This window comes from Neodiprion fabricii, chromosome 6 (assembly GCF_021155785.1).
Source record: "Neodiprion fabricii isolate iyNeoFabr1 chromosome 6, iyNeoFabr1.1, whole genome shotgun sequence".
Taxonomy (NCBI): domain Eukaryota; kingdom Metazoa; phylum Arthropoda; class Insecta; order Hymenoptera; family Diprionidae; genus Neodiprion; species Neodiprion fabricii.
This window is the reverse complement of record NC_060244.1, coordinates 10,998,615-11,021,582: the sequence shown is the minus strand read 5'-3', so window position 1 is coordinate 11,021,582 and position 22,968 is coordinate 10,998,615. Positions and strand designations below refer to the sequence as shown.

At 40.4% G+C, this 22,968-nt stretch overlaps 1 protein-coding gene across 8 annotated transcripts in view; it reads right to left on the bottom strand.

The window, feature by feature from the left end:
* LOC124185513 (protein Fe65 homolog) overlaps positions 1-22,968 on the bottom strand; it is a 193,346-nt gene that overhangs the window by 74,621 nt on the left and 95,757 nt on the right. The window contains exon 1 of one of the 8 annotated variants that reach the window (XM_046576375.1): positions 9,978-10,029. The exons of the other annotated variants lie outside the window; for them this stretch is intronic. Within the exon in view, the coding sequence (XP_046432331.1) occupies positions 9,978-10,014 (37 nt within the window). The 5' untranslated portion in view covers positions 10,015-10,029. Of the gene's footprint in view, positions 1-9,977; positions 10,030-22,968 lie in introns of those variants that run through there. 8 annotated transcript variants of the gene reach the window in all.

Below are 22,968 nucleotides of genomic sequence, written 5' to 3'. Positions count from 1 at the left end.
GGATAGACTGACGATTTTCAATTCTGAAATTTTATATGTACCTCATCCTAACTGCATCAGCTATCTATATGTAATCGACATATCGAAACCGTAATTTCTGTAAAAAGCTTTACCTGTCCTGAATATATGTTCGATTTCAAGGAACATCATGAGTGCATTTTTATGGAAATGTCGAACAGACTTTGAGAACTTAAGAAATTTGCGATAAAAATTGACTTATTGTTCACTTTCAATCATCACAGGTTTATCGTATGAAGTACAATTTAGTTTTCATGAGCTGTAAGAAGTCCAGGTGTACGTTTTTGGACCACTCACCGATTTTACAATAATTTACTAAGTACTTATTTGTATGCATTGTATGCATGTGCAGAAAAAATTACGTCGGCTTTAGAAACGCAGGCAAAATGGCGCATGACGGATCACTTTGAGTCAGTGAAAAGAGTGCGGTATCCGAACACCGAAATCTGAATGAAACGCATATAATCTCGCACGAAACTCGAGTGAAACGATGACGTGAGAAAGGAAAGATTTTTCAGAGCGATCACAAAAAGGCAATCACGAAAAACTCAGAATCGCACTCTCGTTCATTTTAAACCAAATTAAATTTCTTATCTGCTTCTGGTATCGGGCACGGCTCGAGCCACGCTATGCTTAATGCACAACCAGAGGCAGGAAGAAAGTGTGGTGTTATTGGATTCTCGTTTTATTTTTTTAAGTTAACGAATTTAATAACCACTCGGTCAAAATGCGACAGCTGGACGAGATAATGCGACCCACAGGAAGTTTGATAATTAGTGAATTTTTATTTTTCTCAAACAGCATCAGTTTACACGAGCCAACATTTTATTACGATTAGACCACCCCTAATTCATTTCGATAAATATCTAATCGCGCATTATATAATTGCCTTATTTTTCACCCAGTTTATAGCCCTTATCAAACAGACATTATCCTTTTTCCTCACCTACAATAAATGACGATGTATATTCGAAGAAAAATTAGCTCCTCAAAAACAGAATATAAGATATCTGATTTATACTTTTTATGTACACCTATAAATCTCAAAAATGCTGTAACCGAAAGTGTTCAATGTGGAAAAAAGATCGATTATGAAATTTGTGGGAAAACAGCTGAGGCCGGGATGTAAAGAATATTCGAGAAAGAATATTCACCATCACTCCGGTAAAAAGACTATGAATATTTGTTCATTAAATAATTAACGACTGGTGTGTAATTATCATATACCGAATACGTGCGATTTAGAGTAAATGCTGTTCACAATTAGAATGCAGTCACGCTCACCCGCAGTTGGTAAAATTCAAATTTGGTAATATAATAACGTGCATTTAACAACGCGTGTGCAGTGATGTTTAATTAACAATGTTATTCAGCGTAGCAGATTGCCCATCTACAAAATGCATATTACTGATCAAAATTTTCACTCCACAGTAGTAAAATTGCACAGTTATCTCAAAGATCTGCAGGATGCAGTTTTAAGAAACGTGAACTGCGTAAATTTCGATAAAAAACGCACATCCGGATTGTCGTTGTCAAATTTTTGAAACATTCTTGCGGTTCGATATAACTTTCAAAACGCGTTGGAACATAATTTTTCCGGCAAATGAGCTGAAGCGTCAGAGTAATTGACGGGGGTGTTATTGTTAAAAATTCACAAGTTGACGCGCTGCGTTTATATTAACGATTGTAAGCGTGGTTGAACGGAGCGGGGGATAAATCCATATCGGTTATAAAGGTCGGCTGGATAATCGATATGCACATAGGTAACTACGCTTTGACGGTGCAGTTCGTAATCGACATTAGGCTGCTACTTGAACCGAGAGAATAAGAGCCACCGATGCATAAGCGAAACGTAGCGCGATTTTGGCTATCGGGTATGAGAAGATGACGGAAGGATTAAAGCAAAGAAATAGAAAAAGAAAACAAAAAGATAATGGCAGGGCTTGCAGGAATCGCGAAAATTCCTTTGCTATCATATTACAGCGATAAGGCGCAGTTTTGTTTTTGCCAATTCAACTGTTTTTCATCTTTTTCCCGGTTTCCTTTCCGAACTTACTACGGGAAATATACTTATCAGGGCATTTGTAGAACACACCTATGTATAACACGTATATGCACAAGTTTCTTGGTGTGATTTGAGAAAGTCTTCTCATTAGATTCGCATTTAGATACCCGCCTGGAATTGTCCTAATGTTTTCAAGTTTTGTCATTTTTTCTCGCTTAACTCGAAACGCAAGTTACTAAGAACTCTCGACTTACTGGCCATTTTACTTTATACTTCGTTCTTGCCATAATAGACATTAGATCTGGACACGGAACATATGTTTCAATTTTTCGGATAGTTACTGCCCTACAGTGTGTTACGCTTGCAAAGCTCGTTCTCCAAATCTTGGCATTAGTAAAAAGTCTTCTTTCGCGGAAATTGTTTTTAAACAATACTCTGGAATCGTGTAAACAATTTCTCAGGTACAATCTAACACCAACAACAAATTTCAAGGATGCCAGTCAAAATTGGTGACATGAATTAATTAGGTTCGGGCTTATTGAACCGAGGCTTATGGTTCACCAATAATTACAGCAATCGATCATTGGTACATACGTACAGAAATGGACGATTCGCAATCATTTTTCAGAAAACTGAGTCGAGTATGAAAACAGAGCATTCTGGTAAAAATTTGATCTACTGCATGGATGAAGGTCTAAAAGAAGAATTGATGTACATAATAGAAGGGTCACAATATCGAGATTTCAAAGGCTTGAAAATCTGTTTGATAGAATTTAAAAACGTGAAAAGTCGAAACATAGAAAAGCCAAAATGTAGAGAGTAAAAATTATGACAGTTCCTATATTTTGGTTTGACACATCTCGACGATTCTATCATCTGATCTTTCTACATTTTGACATTAAGCATTGTGATTTACTTTTTTAAATGTTTTCAAATTATACCAACTAAATTTTCAACTCTGCGAAAGTTCAAAATTTTTACCCCTTAACTGCGTGACCATTCAACTTTGTCCTTCCGAAAACCAATATCCACGTAACCACGCTGTGTGATTACTGCTGATGGTTGAACCAAAAAAAAAGTCTCGGGACAAGAACCGCGTGCAGCCTCCAAGGCCCTCCAGTGAACAGCTTGAGAACGATTCTAAACCGTGAAGGTACGGCGACTGCAGCCGGTCATACGGCGAGTGTGAATATGCGATTAAACTTAAACCACTCGGTGAAGGAAACTGGCGCGGTGAAGGCTCGGAGTCGTTTCGAAAATATATTTGACCCGTTTCGCCGTTTGCTCCCCACGCCGGGAAATGACGACCCTTAGCGATGGTGTTACTCGCGAGGAAAGCTCACAGAGAAAGCTTTGAGCACGTTCAACGGCGTTTCCCCACCTCCTCAAGCTTGAACCGCAATGTTACGCTCTCTTCATCCCCCTGTTTAGAGTTTTTCCGCGGTGTGGCCATCTGGACACGAACATTACACCCCCTCCCCCTTTCTGTGGTAACTGCTTACGTGCAGTTTAGGTCGCTGTACCTGCTGCAGGTGCACGAAAACGACACTTACTACGGATCAGGGCTTTATCCCAAAGCTTGTTCACCGCGCCGTTTAAACAATGGGTTGCGGTATTTTTAGCCTCAAACTGAAAACCGACCACCACTTAGAGCAACGGGGTATTGATTTCCGGTTTCGAATTATACGCGTTGCAATCTACCGGGACTTGTACGTAACGATAAAAAAATTGGGAATAACTTTGGCTCAGGGACTTTTATAACGCATAATATTAAAGTTCGTACGTAAATACGGCGAACAAATAAGTCTTATTTCCTTATGTATATTGTACGACGAAAAATTTGAAGGAAACGCACATTTTTTTCGTAATTTTTACACAGACTTGGCCTGCTTGTTCACTTGTGCCACAGAAACAATTATCCGGGATAAAATTATTCGAATCAATTGAGTTGTGGGTGAATTTTTTCTCGGCTTTGCTGTTACTCCGAGATATTTTTTTTCTTAATTTGACTGATTTCGCAGAATTTGGTACTTTGGAATTTGGACTTTTCTGCATCGGATTATATCTGTGAAAATTATTTGACGACGTTATAAATCTCAGAAAAATATGTATACCGGAGAAAAGAAATTTGATGTAAGTTTTTTGTAGGTTGAAAAACATTCGATTTAAAAATCGCTGTTCCCGCTACTTTTGAAATTTACGTAACCGTGGAAAGTGTAGAGGAAATTTTTTTCCAACCCACCAGCTGCAATAATTTCGCACGGCACAGTCTGACCTTGGGTGTTCTGGGCGCACGGCTCGCCGGGTGGCTCGTTTCCCTTTATCGCTGGGGGTGGAGGGGTTGGTTGGCTGGTTGGTTGGATGGTGCGAAACGGCGATAAATACGTGAATAAATAAGAGAAGAAGCCCAAGAAGGTGTAAAGAATCGTTTGAAGCATTTCACAGCGCAGACAAATATGGCGTCGCGTCGTCGCCAAGGTACCTAGTATAAGGAGCTTAGTTTGTCGGGGTTTGAAAAGTTTGCAGAAAATATTAAGCGTCGCGACAGCAGTGGCGCAACTATATTTAACCAACAGCGGCAATAACAGTATTTCTCTGAAAATATTAACCGTTTACCCGCTTGTACGCGCTTACAAAAATTTTCAAGCTTCAACTTGGCACTGCGAGCTTTCGTACAACGTCCGCTATTTGCTGCTCGTTCGGCAATGATTCCCTCATTCTCTCTCTCTCTCTCTCTCTCTCTCTACGTGCACTTGCCCTTATCCCTCTCGTTAATTGATCCGGGAAAACTCGACCGAGTCAACGTCGCTAGAATATTGCCTCTCTTATAATTGTATGGGAGGGGGAGGAATCATTATCGTTATTTGAAATTTCAGAGTGCCGACTAACGGTGTCCAGAAAACGACGGACAAGCCTAATGGCATACCGGGTGTGACTTTCTGCTAAAACGTAACAGCGTTCGGAGCATATCCGACAGGAGGTCTTAAGGGAACCGGTACGTCACGGAAACTGATTGTTGAAGAATGTAAATGTCGATTTTTTTTCTCGACTATCCGAAATCCCGATGGTTTTGGGAAATTCATTATTGATTTTGCTGCTTGACCGTGAAAAATCAAATTCTATGTAACTTTCCATGGATGATACATAAGTAGATTTTTCGATAAAAGGAGTTAGTTTCGTGAGGTCTTGAAGGTATACCGTCAATCTAATTTGAATTCACAAGGTACTGTTTTCTGAACGAAACATTTCATTTCTCGTCGAATTTGGAAACCTACGGGATCAAATTTGATATAGAAAATATTGTCTATGTACTAGACAGTGAGGAAAAGTTAAAAAAATAAATCGTTATTTTTTACATGATTCGGTTACAACTGAAAAGCAAAAAAAAAAAAACTTTGCCCTCAAGCGGAAATGGGATGTCTTCCGAAGATAACAGTAATTATTGTACGAGCTGAAATTCGACTAATGGTGTACCTTCTATCTACTTATGATTTCAAGTAACTGATTTTACTGAAAAATGAACATTTATGCTAACCTATAATGCGCGATCCGTTAGTGGACTATGTAAAATGTAGTTTTTGATGTTCAAACAGTGAACATCAGCTACGAGAATCGAATTTTCAATAGGTCACGAATTTATAGTGCTCGTGAGAAGAAGTATTTGTATTCTATAGTAACTGATTTCCGCGTATTATAGTAAATATTTTCTCATCAAAATTACCACTAGAGTGTATAATATAAAGTTAGACTTATGATTCCGTTTTATATTTTGATGTATTGTAAATTTTGTACACCAGCTACTCGCGAGCTTGCAACGCGACTCGCTAGGATAAACGGGTGAAAAAAAATAAATAAATAAATAAATTTAAAAAACGCACGGGATCAGGAAGGACGACGTTTCTGTCGGTCGAGGGTGGGGGACGATCGCACATGGAGTACCGTTGTGTGAACGTAACGTCGAGGGAGAAATTACAAGGGGTTAATCAACGAAAGAAACTACCTGCACTACCGACCTACAACGTTGTAACTACCTCTGCGCGCTGCAACAACTTCGGTGTGCAGCTCAATTCTCTGTAAAGTGTAACTGCGTACATCCGAGTGCCTGCAGTGCGATACGTACGGGTGTGTACGAGAGTGCATCTACGGGAAGTCGGTTGTATGTACGAAATCTAGTGCTTGAACGTACACGGAGCCAGAGGACGAGATATCCGAACGCAACGCGGTGGCCGGATTTTACGACTTGGACGTGGAATACAGCCGAATGGATTTCTGTACCTGTACATCGTAGAAAGCTTTGCTTCGGTTGTTTTTTTACCTTTGTTACGACGGCGAAGTTCGCCGAGAGGTACGACAAATTTTTCCTCGAAAAAATCCAACTCGGAGTCATCGATTATGGTACTTCAAGTTTGCCGTTTCGTATTCATTGAATCTAATTTTCTTGGACAGTGACTGATATCAAAAATAGAACAATTATCGCGATAGTAATCGATTATGAATAACGGTTTTGAATCTCAAAAGAAACATTGTATCACTTTCAGTCAATGTAAAAGTCCATTTGTCGTCAATTTTAATCAAAAGATCAAAAATAGAACCTTGCGTACAAGTTTCGTGAAACACGGCCACTTGTGATACCAAATTGATTTGCAAAATTTGGATAAAGTTTTACTTTTGATCGTTGATAAAGGCCTCGTTTCTATTTTTCGGTTAGTAAATTTTCTCCAGACACTAGCAAAGAATAGCGAGAGTAAAGAGCCGGTCCTCGCGTATGCTTAAAGAGAGAAAACAACAGAGATTGATTTTCATTGTAACATATTTCGCACTTGAATCCGCAATGTATACAATGTAAAGAGAATATATTCTCTTTAAATTTAGCGCGCTTAATGATCTCCTCGCACGCTTATATGACACCTGCTAGATGCCTGGTCGAGTACGAAATGGACAGGTAAACAGAGTCGAGATAGAGAGAGGGAGAGATAGAGAGAAGAGTTGAACAATATACAGAGCGGTGAAAGAGAGACGAATAAGTGGCCTTAATTGTCGTTTCTCTTATTTACAGGTAACTGGCCACGTGTATATATATTGTAAATAGTAATGTGAAGGGTAAGAACTCTCGACCTCGTAGATAGTATATTAGTGAGCCTTGGTGAGCGGTCATAGAAATGTATAACGTATATTTTCGTTAACGTTTCGGCCCGGAAATGGGCCCTCCTCGGAACGATTAATTTTTTGTAATCGACTGTCAAGAACAAAAATTTTCAGTAAGACATAAATTACTACGGATGTAATACTATTGAAAGTTATTGTCTATTGTAGGTTAGTAAGAACATATCAAATATCTGTTGTGATTAAAAAGTAATAGAGCTTAAAGAGTAATTTACCTTTTATAAGAAAGAGGATTAAGACGCTGGTCAGAATCATAAAATACTATTTGGAGAGCGAAGGTTCTTCAAATAGAATGACAATGAACGTTGTCGACTTCTCCAATTGTCAAAAGTGTAGGTGTAAAAGATATGAAAGTTGGCAGTTAAAAAAAACTATGTATATTCACTGTGTATGAGTCAAAATATTAAAAAGTTTTAAAGAAAGGTTTTATGATAGTTAAAATAGTTTAAACGATGTCGAAACAATGGTAGTGGAATCGTTATGACCCTATTCTCCATGTCTAAACAATTTTCTTAAACCGTTTGAGTCGACCGGTAAACGACGACTGTTGGGAGAATCAAATATGACTCAGAGTGAAGGTGAACAAGTATAAACATATGCGTTGCAGAACGCGACGATTTATTTGGAAAGAAAATTTATTTTTCGTTAACGGTATATTCGTGCAAATATTCAGCTGCGTGAAAAACGACCCGACTGATAACGATGTGTGCCTAAGTACCTATAATAAGAGCGAGGTGCACACAATGGGGAAAGTTGGGCGTGGGAGGTGCGGGGGAGGTTTACGAAATAAAGTAGTTTGTGGAACGTGATCGTCTGAGGCTCGTAGTCATGGTCGTTGGTGGCATACGCGACTTATCTATACCTATATGCTTCGATGTACTCTTAACACACGTAGGGATTTTTGACGTCCTGCAAGCAGAGAATGCTCCCCGCAGAAACCGGCGCAGCCCTTGCGCCACACCCCCAGCCTGAAGATAAGAGAAAATTTATAGTTAAAGTTGAGACTCGCGAGGCATAAAGGGCGGCGAACGGAAGGGATGAAACAGAAATACACAGGGGGAAAATGGGGGCTTGTAATGTTATTAGGGTGGTTTCTTCGCTAATTCGGAGAAACCTTTCTCCCCAGCTTTCTCGCCCTCTCTTTTTCACCCCTTACCGATTCCTGCCCCCGCCCTTTCCCCGGATTACAAGACTGCTAGATTGGTCGGCTGGCTGGCTGGCTTTGAAACACCGTAGCAGCAGCAGCAGCAGCAGCCCCTAGTTGAATTTCATTTTATCGCTGTCCTGTTTTTAGGAATAGCTTTTTGTCAGGAGTTGAGGCTTCGCGAGTGAGTTTTTTTTTCCCTCTTTTTTCTGTTTTATTCGTGACATAGCCGTTAAACTAACCGCGGAATTAATTTTATACCACGGAGAACCGGTGAAACAGTCACGTTCCTCACCTTTTAATGAACCTTCCCTCTTCTCCACGTTACATCCAACAGCTTCCCGCAGCTACGGTATCCAATTTCGCAAAAATTTACTCTCAAACAGTTTTTTTGTTTCATCCCTCATCGAGGTCTTGAGCAAAAAATTGTACCTACACCTACACTTGTATATAACAGTTTTTCAGTTTAGTTTCAGTTTATTCAAGTTTATTTTCAGACTCGCTGGGATTCTACTTTCAAAAGATTACTGCTAAAAGATTTGTACGCTTATTCACTCGTAGTTTTCAGGGCAGTGCAATTCCTAGTTCATGATCCGATTCCGCTCTCTTTGATTTTCATTTCTGTTACTTTCGGTTACTTTTACGCCGTGAAAAAAGGCATCCCCTTTTCTGCCCACCCGGTTAGCTCTCTCCTCCCTTCTCTCTCGCTCTTTCTCTCCATATGATCCGCGTCCGTGTCGTATAAAGATGAAAGGTGCTCAAGGGTCTAATACAACGTAACATTTATGACCGACCCCGAGAAGAAGCTTGGGGGAAAAATACTACTTTATGCTCCATAACGGCTGTCGTAATTGTGATGCGATTACCAGCGCCTTAAACTCCAACCGAATCGAAAAGTCGCGTCTGAACTAGCACATTACAGCTGGGCTAGGTTTAATATCACTCTCGGTGAAAAATATCCCTCATCTCCTAATCCTACATAAATTTTCAAAAATGATTGAAAAATAAAAAAATGTTTATCCAGCTTTTCGTTGTGATTATCGTATCAGACGTAAACTAATGTCCAACCAAATTTATTTCAACGTATGAATAATTTCTGTTTTTCGTTCGGCACAAAATTTTGCACCGTAATATCAATATATTTCACAGTAGTTTCAGCTCCAATTTCTTATTTTAACATTAACAAATTTCAAAAATCTGATTTTGCGATAAAAGGCAGGTAACAAATGAAGAGATTGTGAAAAATCGAGTGAGAGATGTTCTAGTGGTAACATTGCCATTAGTTGGGAAATAATGCTTGCGGATTCTGTTGCAGAAGTCATGCCAAAGGTCAGACTTTTCAGCTCAGCATTCTGCGTAGAACGCGGCGGGTTGTTCAACCAGTTTCATTCCCTCGTCCTCTCTTTCAGCCATTCCTCCGAATTGATATTAGCCCACAGAAGAGCACAATTTTTCAAGTTGGAAAACTAATTCTGAGTAAGAGATCCCCTATTTTTCATTGGCCCCTGAAATTATCGGTTACGAGCGATCGACGATCCCAATTAATCGGCGCCACGAATTCACCTGCTTCGTCTCCGCGAAAAACTAATTTTTTTTTCTGTTTGCCACTGACAATGAGACACTTTACAACTGGTGTGAAAAACGTACCTCTTCCTCCGTGATAATAGCCCAGCCAGCAGTTCATAAATGAAAGTAACTATGCTGCGACAAGGTGCTCGGCATTCTCCAATCCCGTCATATTTTATGCGGCATGTTTCACGCATCAGAAAGTTCCTAAGGTGAACCATAAATAAGGCTGGACAAATGGCATGCCGGGTGATGGTGCAGGCGGTGAGGTATGTACGTAGGTATGAGGGCATAAGTTTCGTGTCACGGTAACTACTAGAGAGAGAGAGAGAGCTAGGGAAATACGGTAAGACACTACAGAGGCAGAAGGGCGGCGCTGAGACCGATGGAAGCTAATCTACTCGTTGTAACTCTTCCAGTCGGAATGATAAACCGAGATTGCACCGCTGCACTTTAACTCCTGTAGCGCGTGTGTCTTATATGTATACCTACCCGCACCTTACGCGAACTGTTTACGGGTGGGAATGGGTGTAATTTATTTTCCTGCAACGTCTAATCAAAATGGCTGCTGTCGGCTGCACGGTAAACCAAAGCTCAGCATCGTCAAACCATGATATCGTATTTTCAGAGCGAGATGGTGCGAAGGTGCGTCATTGATAGTATCGCAGTTATTTCATTTTTTTTTAAGACATGTGAGATGTCGATTCACGGTGATTAACGAAGACGTAATAAATTCAATCATCAATTATGCATTATACAAATGAAATTCCGAAGTTTCTAAGGCGATTTTGCTTGTTTCGCGTGTAATATATTAATCGGTGCACAAGCGCAGTGTACTGCAAATACGCGTTTGCACAAACGGTTTATACCGCAGGTGATGGAAACCGGATATATAGAAGCTGGGGCTGGTGTTCAGCGGGGCGAAAATTTCATAATCCCCCGGAGAACGGGATGAAATAAAATGGCGATGAGTGAAGTGGTTGAAAAATAAAATCTCCGGAAAATAGGATTGTTCCGAGGCGATAAAGCCGGGAAACCATTTGATGGCGGCAGGTTTATATACGGGTAACAGATTTTCGCGGAAAGTTTTGGATATTTCAAATTTATTCGCAAATATAACGCGAGTCCGAAGATTTTCGCTCGATCCCATAATATTGAGAAAGAATAACTCTGACCTAATCATCGACGATACCGCGCACAATCGACCCTCGTTCCTCATTTCCGCAGCATATTCAGGCTTGCTTCGCGACCGCAAGACAGGCAATAAAATTCACCGCCGTTGTAGCATTCGGCTGATTTCAGGTAAAGAGGGTGAGGTGTAGCAATTTCGACAGGATTACTTTCGAATCGATTCACACGAACCTTGAATAGCCTCCATTCGTTTCTGTCCTGCGGTAATCGGATATTATATCCTCAATTTTCCAATCCACTTGGAATCCTCTGCAGGGACACAATTTTACCGATACCGGCATAATTCGCAGTGTCAATGTTTCGGCTCGTTTCGAGACGCTAATGCCGACCCTCAGATCACCGGTTTGCAACCTTAAGGAAGGCTAATCGACTTGTGAAAGAGCCTGATACGCCAATTACGCCAAAGTACCACAGTCCGCTCTTTTTCTAATCACCTAAAAGGTCGACGACGGGCATTTTAATTCCCCCTTGCAAATCGAACGTTGATAGCTATTTTCCCCAAATTATCCTTCAGGGAATCCGATGATCCAAAGAAACCTGTTTCCGCATTGATTTCGCCTTCGGTTTTTTCATTCGTTTGATTGTTTACTTTATTTTTTCGTATTTCTTTCCTGCCAGCTTGTTTTCAGGTAATTCGAATATTGGATTACTCACATTGATCCCGATGGTAGAGACACTGGGGTATTTTCTCTACACCTTACCACCTCCGGACATAAATCAATATCAGAACTACAGCTAACACCTGATTAAGGGGATTCCCAAGCGGTGAAAAAAATTGCTGCAAAAATACACGCCTAACGGGTGCCAGATATCGTGTTCTATCAGCTCGAAATCATGAAATAAATCAGGACGATTTCGAGACACCGTTCCGCGAATGTGCGCGTCGTAAATGTAGAACTTACGATAGCCCTAATCCTGTCTCTTTATTAACTATTCATCGGTCAATCCGAACGAAGAATCGAGACTTCTGCTATCGAAGAATCAAGATTTGGCAGTTTATTGGAAAGAGACTCCATTCGACACACGTGCATTGATGACTGTGTTCGCAAGAAAAGAAAATACAGCATAAATCCATCCAAATGAGGCAAATGTTTAGATAATAATTCACGATGTCCAAATAAACAAGGGTATAAGGTATGATCAGGAATGAAATTGTTAATTGGAAAGTGCTGAGCTGGGCTGGGATGCCTTATCCTTAGCCAAGCCCGTGCAGTCAGCCTATGTACGTTGGGCCAAGCAACGGAATAGGAATGAAAAATAAGGGTAGCTTTCGACGAATCGAGATTACTGGGATATTAAAAATATTTTCTTACGGGAGCTAGGGCAGCGATCGAGCACCCCTGGAACGGCTGACCGGTGGTGGGTTTGCTTGTTTATAGAGAGTCTCGCTCAGATTAACAGGGTATTATTAGTAACAAGATTATCCGAAGCGCAGGAAAGCAGAGGGGAGTTTGGAGCGCGCGTGCTCTAGTTGAAGCCCCAGCTGCTGCAGGTGTGTCTGCGTGCTGGCCCTACACTGATCTCATTACTGTCGCACAGAAAATAACCACGCCCGAGGAAACTTCCGATATGCGGGAATATTTTCACCTCCCATTCCGGTAAGTAAACATGGGTTTAAAACAAGACAAGAAAAAAAAAAAAAATAAAAAATCAATAGGAACTGAAGTGTGCAAAATCAATACAATTCTATGTCTATTATAAATATAATTTTCCACGAGCGTAAATTGAACACCGTTATTTTAAATATATATATATATTGAAATGTCAGAGAAATCACGTTATTCCGATATGTTTTTCTTTTTAAACAATGCGAACAGTCTATAAGAATTCAATTTAAAGAATCGCTCAATTTATTCACAAATAAATTCCCTGGAAATATTTTGAAATTGTTCTTTTTTCTCAGCTACTCAATTGGCACAAAAAATCCGACACGTACAACGTTATAATTTAGAGGTAATAAACTTATGACTTAGGTAATAATAAGTAAATTGTTGTTTGGATGAATATCCGATTCATTGTCAGATGTTTAGTGGAGAATTTATTTACGAGTAAAAGGAGTTATTGCTTATCACCTTTTTTTCGGTGAAACAATGGCACAATAACGTGATATCCTCGTATTCTGTAATATAATTTTTTAACCAGATAACGTAGTTGTAGATTTAAGCTTCTGCACAGTTTTTGAGCGGTTGTTTCGTTACTTGTTTGCTGCAACAATTCTTTTTGATCTGACCGTAAATTCCATTCCACGCATCATCAAACAGCGTCATCGAATTGGCACCGCGATTTGGACATGTCGGATTCGTCCAACCCCGTCTCTGCATTTACCGTGAAATCCATCGGTAGTGCCTAATTTTGATTGACATAGAGTCAGCGAGCGACGATTTCACTTGTGTTTATGGCGTTCGAGAGTTTGTATCCCCCTCGCTCATCGGCTGGCGAAACTTAATTACGAAACACAATTTTAGGTGCATCAGGGTGCCAAGCGGTTCATCCCGTTTCGAGTGCAGAGAACGTGACGACAGCGTCGTTCGCTCGAAAGCGGAAACCAGGAAATTCTAATCAGCCATACTACGTTGTAGCAGGCATCCTGCGGCCAAATTCCACGCACGTATCCTCGAGTAGAAAAGGAATACACCTGCTGAAATACGCGACGGGTGAATTACGATCGCGTCATAGGCGCGATTAGTTCTCACTCCGGCGCAATATCTAACATTCACGTAAAATGTTCCGAGCACCTCGAGTACCACTGTCTTTGTATTATGCAGCGGTTTAATTGCGACCAAGGGATATCACGCCCCGGATTCTACCGGGTTACCGGAGGGTGTGACGAGAATAGCCCGACGCTACCAGGCCGCTTCTTAATAGGGAGAACCCACCCCGGGGACAGCTATGGCATTTTGGATGGATTAGCTGAATCCTACTGCGAATCCTACCGAAACTAGCATCCCTGCGAAGAATGCCCTAGGATCGTTCTTATCTTTTTATGGCCCTGAAGGGAAATAAAAAATTATATAATTATATTTCATCCAAGACTTGAGTCAGATATTCAAGTGAGACTTATAGATTATGTCGATCAGAGATTGGAAACACCGCAAACTGGAGTTCGAAGTGGGCGGACGGAGGAAAAATCAATGAGGAATTGGAAAAGCATACTTTTTTCTTTACGGAAATCACACTGTCCACAGTTTTTCTTATCACGTATGAACCGTTACATGTTATTGCCGTCCATACGTTACCCGGAGGTTAGAAGTCACTTTGGCGCAATGGAAATTTAGTATTCATGATCGAACCGAGCGACGAATATTATTGATTTACCATTAGGTATGCCTACAACAATTTGGAGATACGTTAGAGAACCCGAAACCATTATTATTTATTATACCCACGCGTGGCGTCGCTGCCGTGCCTTCGGCGGATGTTGTTGGGCACTTCCCAGCTACGTTTCGGTGGCTAATCTTTACCTTCGAAACTTTTAATACTTCATATAGTAGCGAATACATTTTTTTTTAATTTTGTTTTAAGGAACGTTTAATTATTCGTACCGTCAAATCTTTCGATAAAAATTCACACGATTTCACGTTTCGTAGTCGGGTGCGCAAGATTCTCTGGAATAGTGCTTCGAACGATGAGATCGTTCCAACGGAAAACCAGAAGGCCGACGAATTTTCACATCGAATGAAAATCGAATTTCGAGATTAAAATTTGCCGATGTCCAATTAGGCGCGGAAAATAAGTGTACCTTGTGCCCGGCCAGGGTGAATATTTATTATTCCCGTGAAGCTGATTTAACCCAAACGCCGAAATAAGGGCCTGGACCCGATGCAGGATGTGGCATAACCGGAATAAATTGGCCGAATGACCGTTGCGCGGTAGGGGATGAAAATAGGGGGATAACCGATACCCCATAAATCTGAATAAAGCGGCGGAAGGGCGGGAAGCTAGCCGGTCTCAGAGATCATGATTAACGCAATCGTCGAGTATATTTCTGATGGGCGTGACACGCTGTGCTCCGCAGTAATAAACCTCCGGTCGAGTATCGAACGAGCATCGGATGTAAACGGCATTAATGTCGCAGTCAATGGAAACGGCGATAAAACAACGTTGAATTGTTCGAAACGTCCTGCCGGCTCGAGGGCGCGATGCACAGTCGCGTTAATGTCGCGACTAGGTAATTCCATTTGCATAGTTGCAGCGAATGCTGTGGGGTTGCGAAATGCATGAAAATATGCGAAGCGTAGAGGCGTGATTTGCATGGGAAAACAAGAAATATCAATCCCCGGACACGATATCAACGATGGCTGAGAAGGTTGAACCGAAAAAAATTTCGGGTTCTAGTCACTGCGCAGTCTATAACTGTGTTTTCATTTCATCTTTCCGAATCTAGTTGTAGGTAAATGTTACTCTACTTGTATTTGATTATGGTCAGTTGGACTGTGTTTTCTTGAACAACTGTTGGAACAATTTGATGTTGGTGCAGCTAAATTGATTCAAATGCCTTGTTCACTCGAAAGAATTAGTAAATTAACCGAATATTTTCGACTGAATGTTGAAGTAACCAAAAAAAAACATTGTTTTGAAAAGTATCATACATACATTGTTTGGAGAGATGACAACAGATCCTGGATCGTCGACGTTGAATCCGCGAATTATTGATAGATGGCTATAGCGAGGAAGGGGGATGATGATAACAACTGATCACTCGGTAAAGATCCTTTATTTGAGAAGGAGGCACACGCGATGATGCGATGTGTACAGCGCGAGAACAGAACGATAACTGACGATTTACAGGCGGGAATACACTCGGATGATATACAGACGTGATTTCGCAACATGTAGAGAATAGGACATTGATGCAAAACATATTTGTTTTGATTCGCGACACGGGCAAGCGGCTAGATTTAAGGTAGTACCGTGACATGTAAAGGACACCAATAGTCAATGGCTATTGTTTTCTTTCTCACTCACTAGTGCTGTCTTTCTTTACCGACTATCGCTCACTTACTTCCACTCACGTGAATCATCGCAAGTCACCAACTTTAAAAGTTATTTACAAAAAAATGAATACCGCTTGCTTATGTTTTTTTTTGAAAAAAATTACTTGTTATATCCTGAATTAATAATTCTCAGTTTTTGAAAACAATCCTAAGAAAAATATGGCTGTTATTAAATAAAATGCTCACTCTAACTACGGTCGGGATAGGGAATACATGTTAAATGTACGACTTTCGATTGCTAATATTTCAAAATTTAGTACCGCAAGGACTATTAAAAAAAATTCTTACGTATAAAGCACACTTAAAATTATGTGTATTCAAAAATCGAAAGATATTGTAAGAAAAGTGATTTATCACGGTACTACCCATTGCACGCGAGTGTGAGTTCATATGTGACGATGATTTGAAATGCTTTTGTTTCAACTTATGCGTCACTACTTTGCCGAAACATACGTCAAATAGTTACCGGTACCAAGTTTTGTTGTAATTTCAATAATATTTGAATCGTTAGTGTAACGGTATAAAACCTGTTACAAATTTCTGGTTGGTAACTTTAACAAATAAAATTTTGCATATTGCCTACCTCTACAGAACTTCAGGCATATGCTCCCTTGTATAACCAAGTGTTAATTACCTTACGAATAATAATTATCTGATGTATGTAACGCGCCTACGGTATTATGTGTAACGATAGAGAAATCCTGCACATCGTGTAGTTTTTGCTGGAATTTGAAACTTTAGGAACTGAAAATACATCACAGGTAACTGGATTATTGGGAGGGTATAGCTTGGCCGGTGTAAAATGATACCTATTTTTATGAGTTTTTTTTTAAAGAAATGAAAACACTTAGAGCAATTTGAGTTTGAGGGCTTTATTATTTACAGTTTCAAGAAAATTCTAGAATTTTTTTTATTGAATTTAATAACAAAATGGGGGCATGGCACTTATGAATAGCGAATGACTCCGAACTCGAGGGCTTTTGCGGCGACGCATCTCCTAACATCACTGTCTAACTTGTAACAGATAGAAACATTTTATTTAAGTTAAAAACACCTTTTCACGTTCGAGTGCGTAGCCTAAATATTTTTTAAAAAATTGCCCTTAACGACGATTATGACCAAAAACTTGATGAATAAATTTTTATACAAAGTTTTAGGATTGAAATTCAAAAATCTAGCCACGGGTTCGAATCGTAAACAAGTTTTAAATATTGTGTCAAAATTTCAAGTCGATCGGATAAAAATTTACCGAGGAATCCGCGCCGCCGGATTAAAACGTGGTCGTTCGCTACTTACATGCCGCCATTTTGTTATTGTGTTTCCGTTTTCTTTAAAAAAAAACATTCCTAAAAATTGGTATGATTTTAGACCGTCCAAGCTGTATCCCCCCACCCCCCAAGTACAATCGTATAGTTTTCAATGACGCACTTTTTGATAGAGAAAATGAAGCTTAAACTTACCTACATTAAAATTACGCTGTAGAAGTAGTAAGACAGTGTTGATAACTTCATAAGCAAGTTGTCGAGACTGATTACTGATTGTAGATCGAAAGATTTCCGTATACAAATTTCTCTTAGAGTTCAGCACCTGCACCGTAATCTCTGATATCTTTTGCCGAAGTCCGTAAGGCGTTCTTTCTCTCCCCTTTAGCATCCAATTTTTTATCGATGTGTACCTATAACCCTGAAAATAACCTGCAGTATTCCGCGCGAAAGATGACGATAACAATGATAATGGATGTTACGAGGCGGAATAATTGCGAAGGTGACGGAGAAAACGAACTTCTTTCAGCGCTCGAAAGAGGGGCGAGAGCGAGGTGACGGAGGGGCGGGGGGAGGTAAACGGGGGTGGAATTCTAGGCACGCAATAACGTCTTCACTTAAGGCGACGAGGAGGATAGCAGCAGGCGTGAAAAGAGTAATCAGGTGACCGCGGCGCGTCCATGGAAATATTCAGACGAATGCGGAGAACTTCCTGATCGTTTTCTTATCTTGGAACCTGAGGGAGGAACGGTGGCGGCGAGAAATGGAGCTGAGGAAGAAAGGCGGGCAACGTCAACGTCTACAAAACGGCCAGTTTCTGACGATTATTGTTGCGAATACTGAAGATAGTATTTTTCGCTACAAAACCGTCGCGTCGTCGTCTGCGGGACGACTCGGTTTGGTGAATCGTAATTTCTTATTACAGGAATATTGTACGTGCTTGGAAAGACGGAGATGTTTGAAGGTTAATTTTTCCTCCCTCTTCCTTCCTTCCTTCCTTCGTCACGGATTATCTCGAAAAATTACCGGTAATTAAGATAATTCGGCTAATTTTACAGATATTTATCATCCGTTTCGTCAGCAGTAAAGAGATTCAAAATCTTTCGAGAGTAGAATTTTTCACGATTTTTTACTTTTGCGTATTTACTGTTTCGTATCAATAGCTTGACATTTTATATCAAGTAAAGTGTGCTACGTTTCTATCATTACACACATTGATTGTGAGATTAACAACGAAACTATCAGACTTATCACAAAATGTCATGGAGCCTTCTTTGTGGAGCCTTTTACAGCTTTCATTTACCGTTGAATATTGTCTTTAAATAATTTACAATCCTAACAGCTTAAATTCTAGAAAATTGAAAAGTTCATACAAATTCAAGTTTAACTTTCACGTTGAATAACTTTCGAACGAATAGATTTATTATACGACGACTGCAGATATTTTTCATAGTGTTCAAATCTTTACAAAAATGGATCTTGGTTGTTTCTGTATTTTTACCCAAGCTTAGGTAAGTTGTAAAATCCAGAAGTTACAAATAAAATTTCTCCTGAGTTAAAGGAATGGGAAATGGAGAATCGGGATAAGGAACCTTTGAATTTTAATACTGAGGGCTGACATTTTGACAGCCATCTTATTTCACCTTATCTGCAACTATTGAACGTATGACTTTGTTCTGTAATATAAGATTTCTCGAATGTTTTTCAGACAATTTGTGGATACCTGGTCAGCGAGTTGAATGAGCCCATCAATATCGTAATTATAATTCAAATTATGAAACCTTCCCTCGAATTGTTGATATTTTATAGAGTATGATATTCAGACTTATTCAGACTCGTTTCTCTTCATAGCAGAAACGTTGTTTAATTCGTATTCACTCTAATTGGCGCAAATCATATTCTTATTTCTCTTTTTGCAACTTTTCATTCGGACTACGGGTCTCATTCATCTTGCTCTACATACATTAATTTCTTTGATAGCTCTTTTCACGTGTAAATTAAAGTCAAATTGCACAGTCGAAATGAACGTTAAACCGCGCTATACGGGCACCCACACCATAAATTTTGAAACATTTTTTCCAACCGTAAAATGCCAATTTACGTTTGAATACCCCAGTGACAGGCGGGATGCGGTCAGGGCGGGTTTCAACATTGTACAAAATTCGCGAAATTAATATTCGTCCGGCGTGACAGAGGCGAGAGCGTGTAGACGATACACCCATACAGGTGCACCGACTATCCGGGACGTAGTGATATTCATAGCTTCCATTTCCAAGTCCTAATCCCCAAAATTCTCCCAACATAGCCTGGATATCTCTACCCATTCCAGAGCACCCGTCCCCAACAGTCTGGAACCCCGGCGCGAAGACCCTCTCGAGTTTGCATTCCGCTGGTAATACGGAGATCGCTCGAACTTGCCGGTGAAAATTTTCGCTCGCTCCAACAGTTGCGATCAGAGGCGACAGCCGAAAGCGGAAACCAGTCTGGACTGATTGTGAGAAACGGCAAAAGCCTTGAATTTTTATCCCCAGTCACGGTGCCCCGTCTTTTTTCCTTCTCTTCTCTTCTCTTCTCTTCTCTTCCCCTCACCTTATTTTTTACTTCTTGAAAATCGCAGAAGCGCCACTCCCGATACGTATAACCCGGAGTCTCTCGCTTTGGGGCCAATTTATGGTAAATTATTTTACTGGCTTGTTCTGGCAGCACCTGCTGCCCCGTCTCCCCCTTCAACCCCCCCTTCCGAGACGTATGGAATACCAACGGCTACTTATACTTGCAATATTTTGTAGTCGTAAAGTCTGCATCTCATATATGTTAGACGAGAGGACGCGACTCGCGCTTTATGCCCGTAGCCAATACGCGTCGTCTGCTTTTCCCTATTCCAGGACCTAGCGTTTTACTATTCTCGAATTAAACTTTTAATGCGGATCCATTTTTTACATGCTTTTACAGTTATTTCAAAACATTTTTTAACCCCGACGCACTTTTTTTTAAACATCATTGATCAATACGCAAGGAAAATGCCGACAAATTCTAATCGCATTGTAATTTGGTAGATACTATGCGAGAAAAGTATTCATGAAAATTGTGAGCAAGCAGTGCGAGTGAGAGAGGTATAATTTAAAATAGAAGAATGATTTTTTTACACGAGTCAATTGTTTTTTATTTATAACATTAACGCAGGGTTATATTGTTTCATCGCTGTCACAGTGCTGTGTTAAATCCGAACGTAGTATGTATCAAGTGGAATTTACGGTCTCAAATTATTAACGAGATAATGATACAGGGATATATATTTCTGGCGATGATACCGGCTTAATTCCCTTGTCAGCAGTATAGCAGCTGGAGTGGTGGAGGAGAGCGAAATAACGGATGGATTGAAAAAGGAAGAAGAAATCTCCGGATAGCCGCTCTCGACGGAATGTAAGCTTGGATTACCCGAAGATTAAAGAATATTGCACGTTGCCGAGTATCCGGCGTTTCGAGTCGCGCGAACACACGTCCGGGTTCGCGATTTTACTACTTGATAATCATTAAGTAAGAATTTTGTGGAAAAAACCTTTCAATTCGAACCCCGCATACAAGGAAGAAGAGAAAATCTAAATTTAGCGATTCGGCGACAGGAGAGAAGGAGCGAGGCCTTTCGGAGAGAATGTAGGAAAGTGGGAATGGCGGAGAAGAGAAGAGAAGAGAAGAGAAAATAAAAGTGGAAAAAGGGAAAGGGCCAAGAGATTCATAAAATAACAGCGGGGCAACATATTGCTCTCCATGACATGTATTATGCATGAGAGTTGAAGCCGTAAGGTGCTCTATTAGTTCCAGAAATTTGTTTTTATGTATTACATATTTAGAAAAGTTTACGTACATCCCGGATGATCTTAGTTTTATATTAAATAATAACGATAGCAACTGTGCAGAAGCATAATATCGAGTTGGCTGGTACTTTCGTTCCTCCGAATTGCACACTTCGCTCCCGTCTTTCGCCCTTCTAAAGAGCGCCAATACCGAACACCACAGAGTTGACATCCCCCTCGACTCGTCTCTTCGTTGCGGACAATACCCCCTTCACTCTTAAGTTTCTCCTTGCGGATAATCGACGAAGCACTGCTCCGCAAGCCGCTAGGATTGTGAAATATACGGATTTTCACTTTTCACGGGGTTCCAAGTTCTTACGTTGCCGCGACCTCAATATCCAGGCTTCTTAATTTTCGCAACAGAAAAACGATTCGTACTTTCAATGGCGAAGATATATTTCAATTTTAAACGGACAAAGTCCCGAAAACTTGGGGCCCTTTCATCCGCGTACAGTTATCACGAGTTATTGAAATTCAAACGACTTGAATCTTACTCGCATCATTGTTCTTTTATTATGCGTTGCTTTTTATATTATACTTTTTTCATTTGTTTCCCCGTACAGTTGCAAGTTTTTCATAAAACGATAATTACAGTCTTTGTCAAAATTACGTCCGGTTAATTAATTTGTCGACCATTCTGATTATTTTTTATTCCTTCTTCTTATACCACTTCTACGGGTATTCATGATTATGCCGCATATAAACATGGGAGCATGTAAATACGAATACGCGAATGCCTGTGACTCGGTAAATATATACATATATACGTATACGCGTAGAGCCATAGACGGGGCTAGAATGACTTCGGTAAGATATCATGTGGGATCGAGGACCGAGGGGCTGGCGGACTTCCCTCGAGACGAGCATAGCTGGGATATTTTCTCCTGCAATATCCAAAGCAAATAAAAATCTAATATTTACCCTCCGAGCTCACCGAATCGCGTCTAACGCCGCGAATACTCTTCTCGGCAATTCCAACGACACACTGCACCTATCCTCTGACAACATTATCGGATTCGCATCAACCCCAGTTTACCCTCGGTGCATGCGTATATGCCCCCCGCACCTCCAACTCTGTCGCGTCTAACTCCGTTACATTCTTACTTTGTTGCCTCGATCAAGCCCTCCCTGCTATTTTCACTCCACGCTTCGGACGTTGCAAAATTGAAAGGCGCAAAAATGTATCTTTTGTATCAAAATTAAATGGCAGTACAGATTTGGGGAGTGAAAAAATTCCAGTCCGAAGTCCGTAAGTTGTACCTTACCAAACTTGCTGTTTGCCAGCATTACGAATGGATTAAGTAAAATTTTGGATTTAAATATGTAACTTTGATCATCGTGACGTACTTCAATTACGAACGATTATCGTCAAATTCTTTTATCATTTCCGCGAAATTCCGAGGAAACGAAGAGGTTCGTCCAACAAATACGAAGAAAATTCCACCTGTACCGGGGAAAGGCGTCATCGCGATTTCCAGGAGGTCGAGTCACTCCCCCGCTTTTACCACGCCGCGACGTTATGTGGTATAAAATTCGGCTCCACTCTTTAACTTGCAAATGAGGGGTAACAGCTTTTTGTCATTCCACCCTTGCTCCTTTTGTTAGGTATACACGCAGACGCACACATACAGGCTTAGTTTGAGTTACATGTAAAAGTTTCTCTCCTCAGCTTTCCCCCGCTTTCTACGTTGGCGCGTTGGTCAACACTTTTTCTCCACCCACCGTACCTTCGATCTTCGCTTCTTCTTTAACTCGTTTTTCGTTTCGTTTC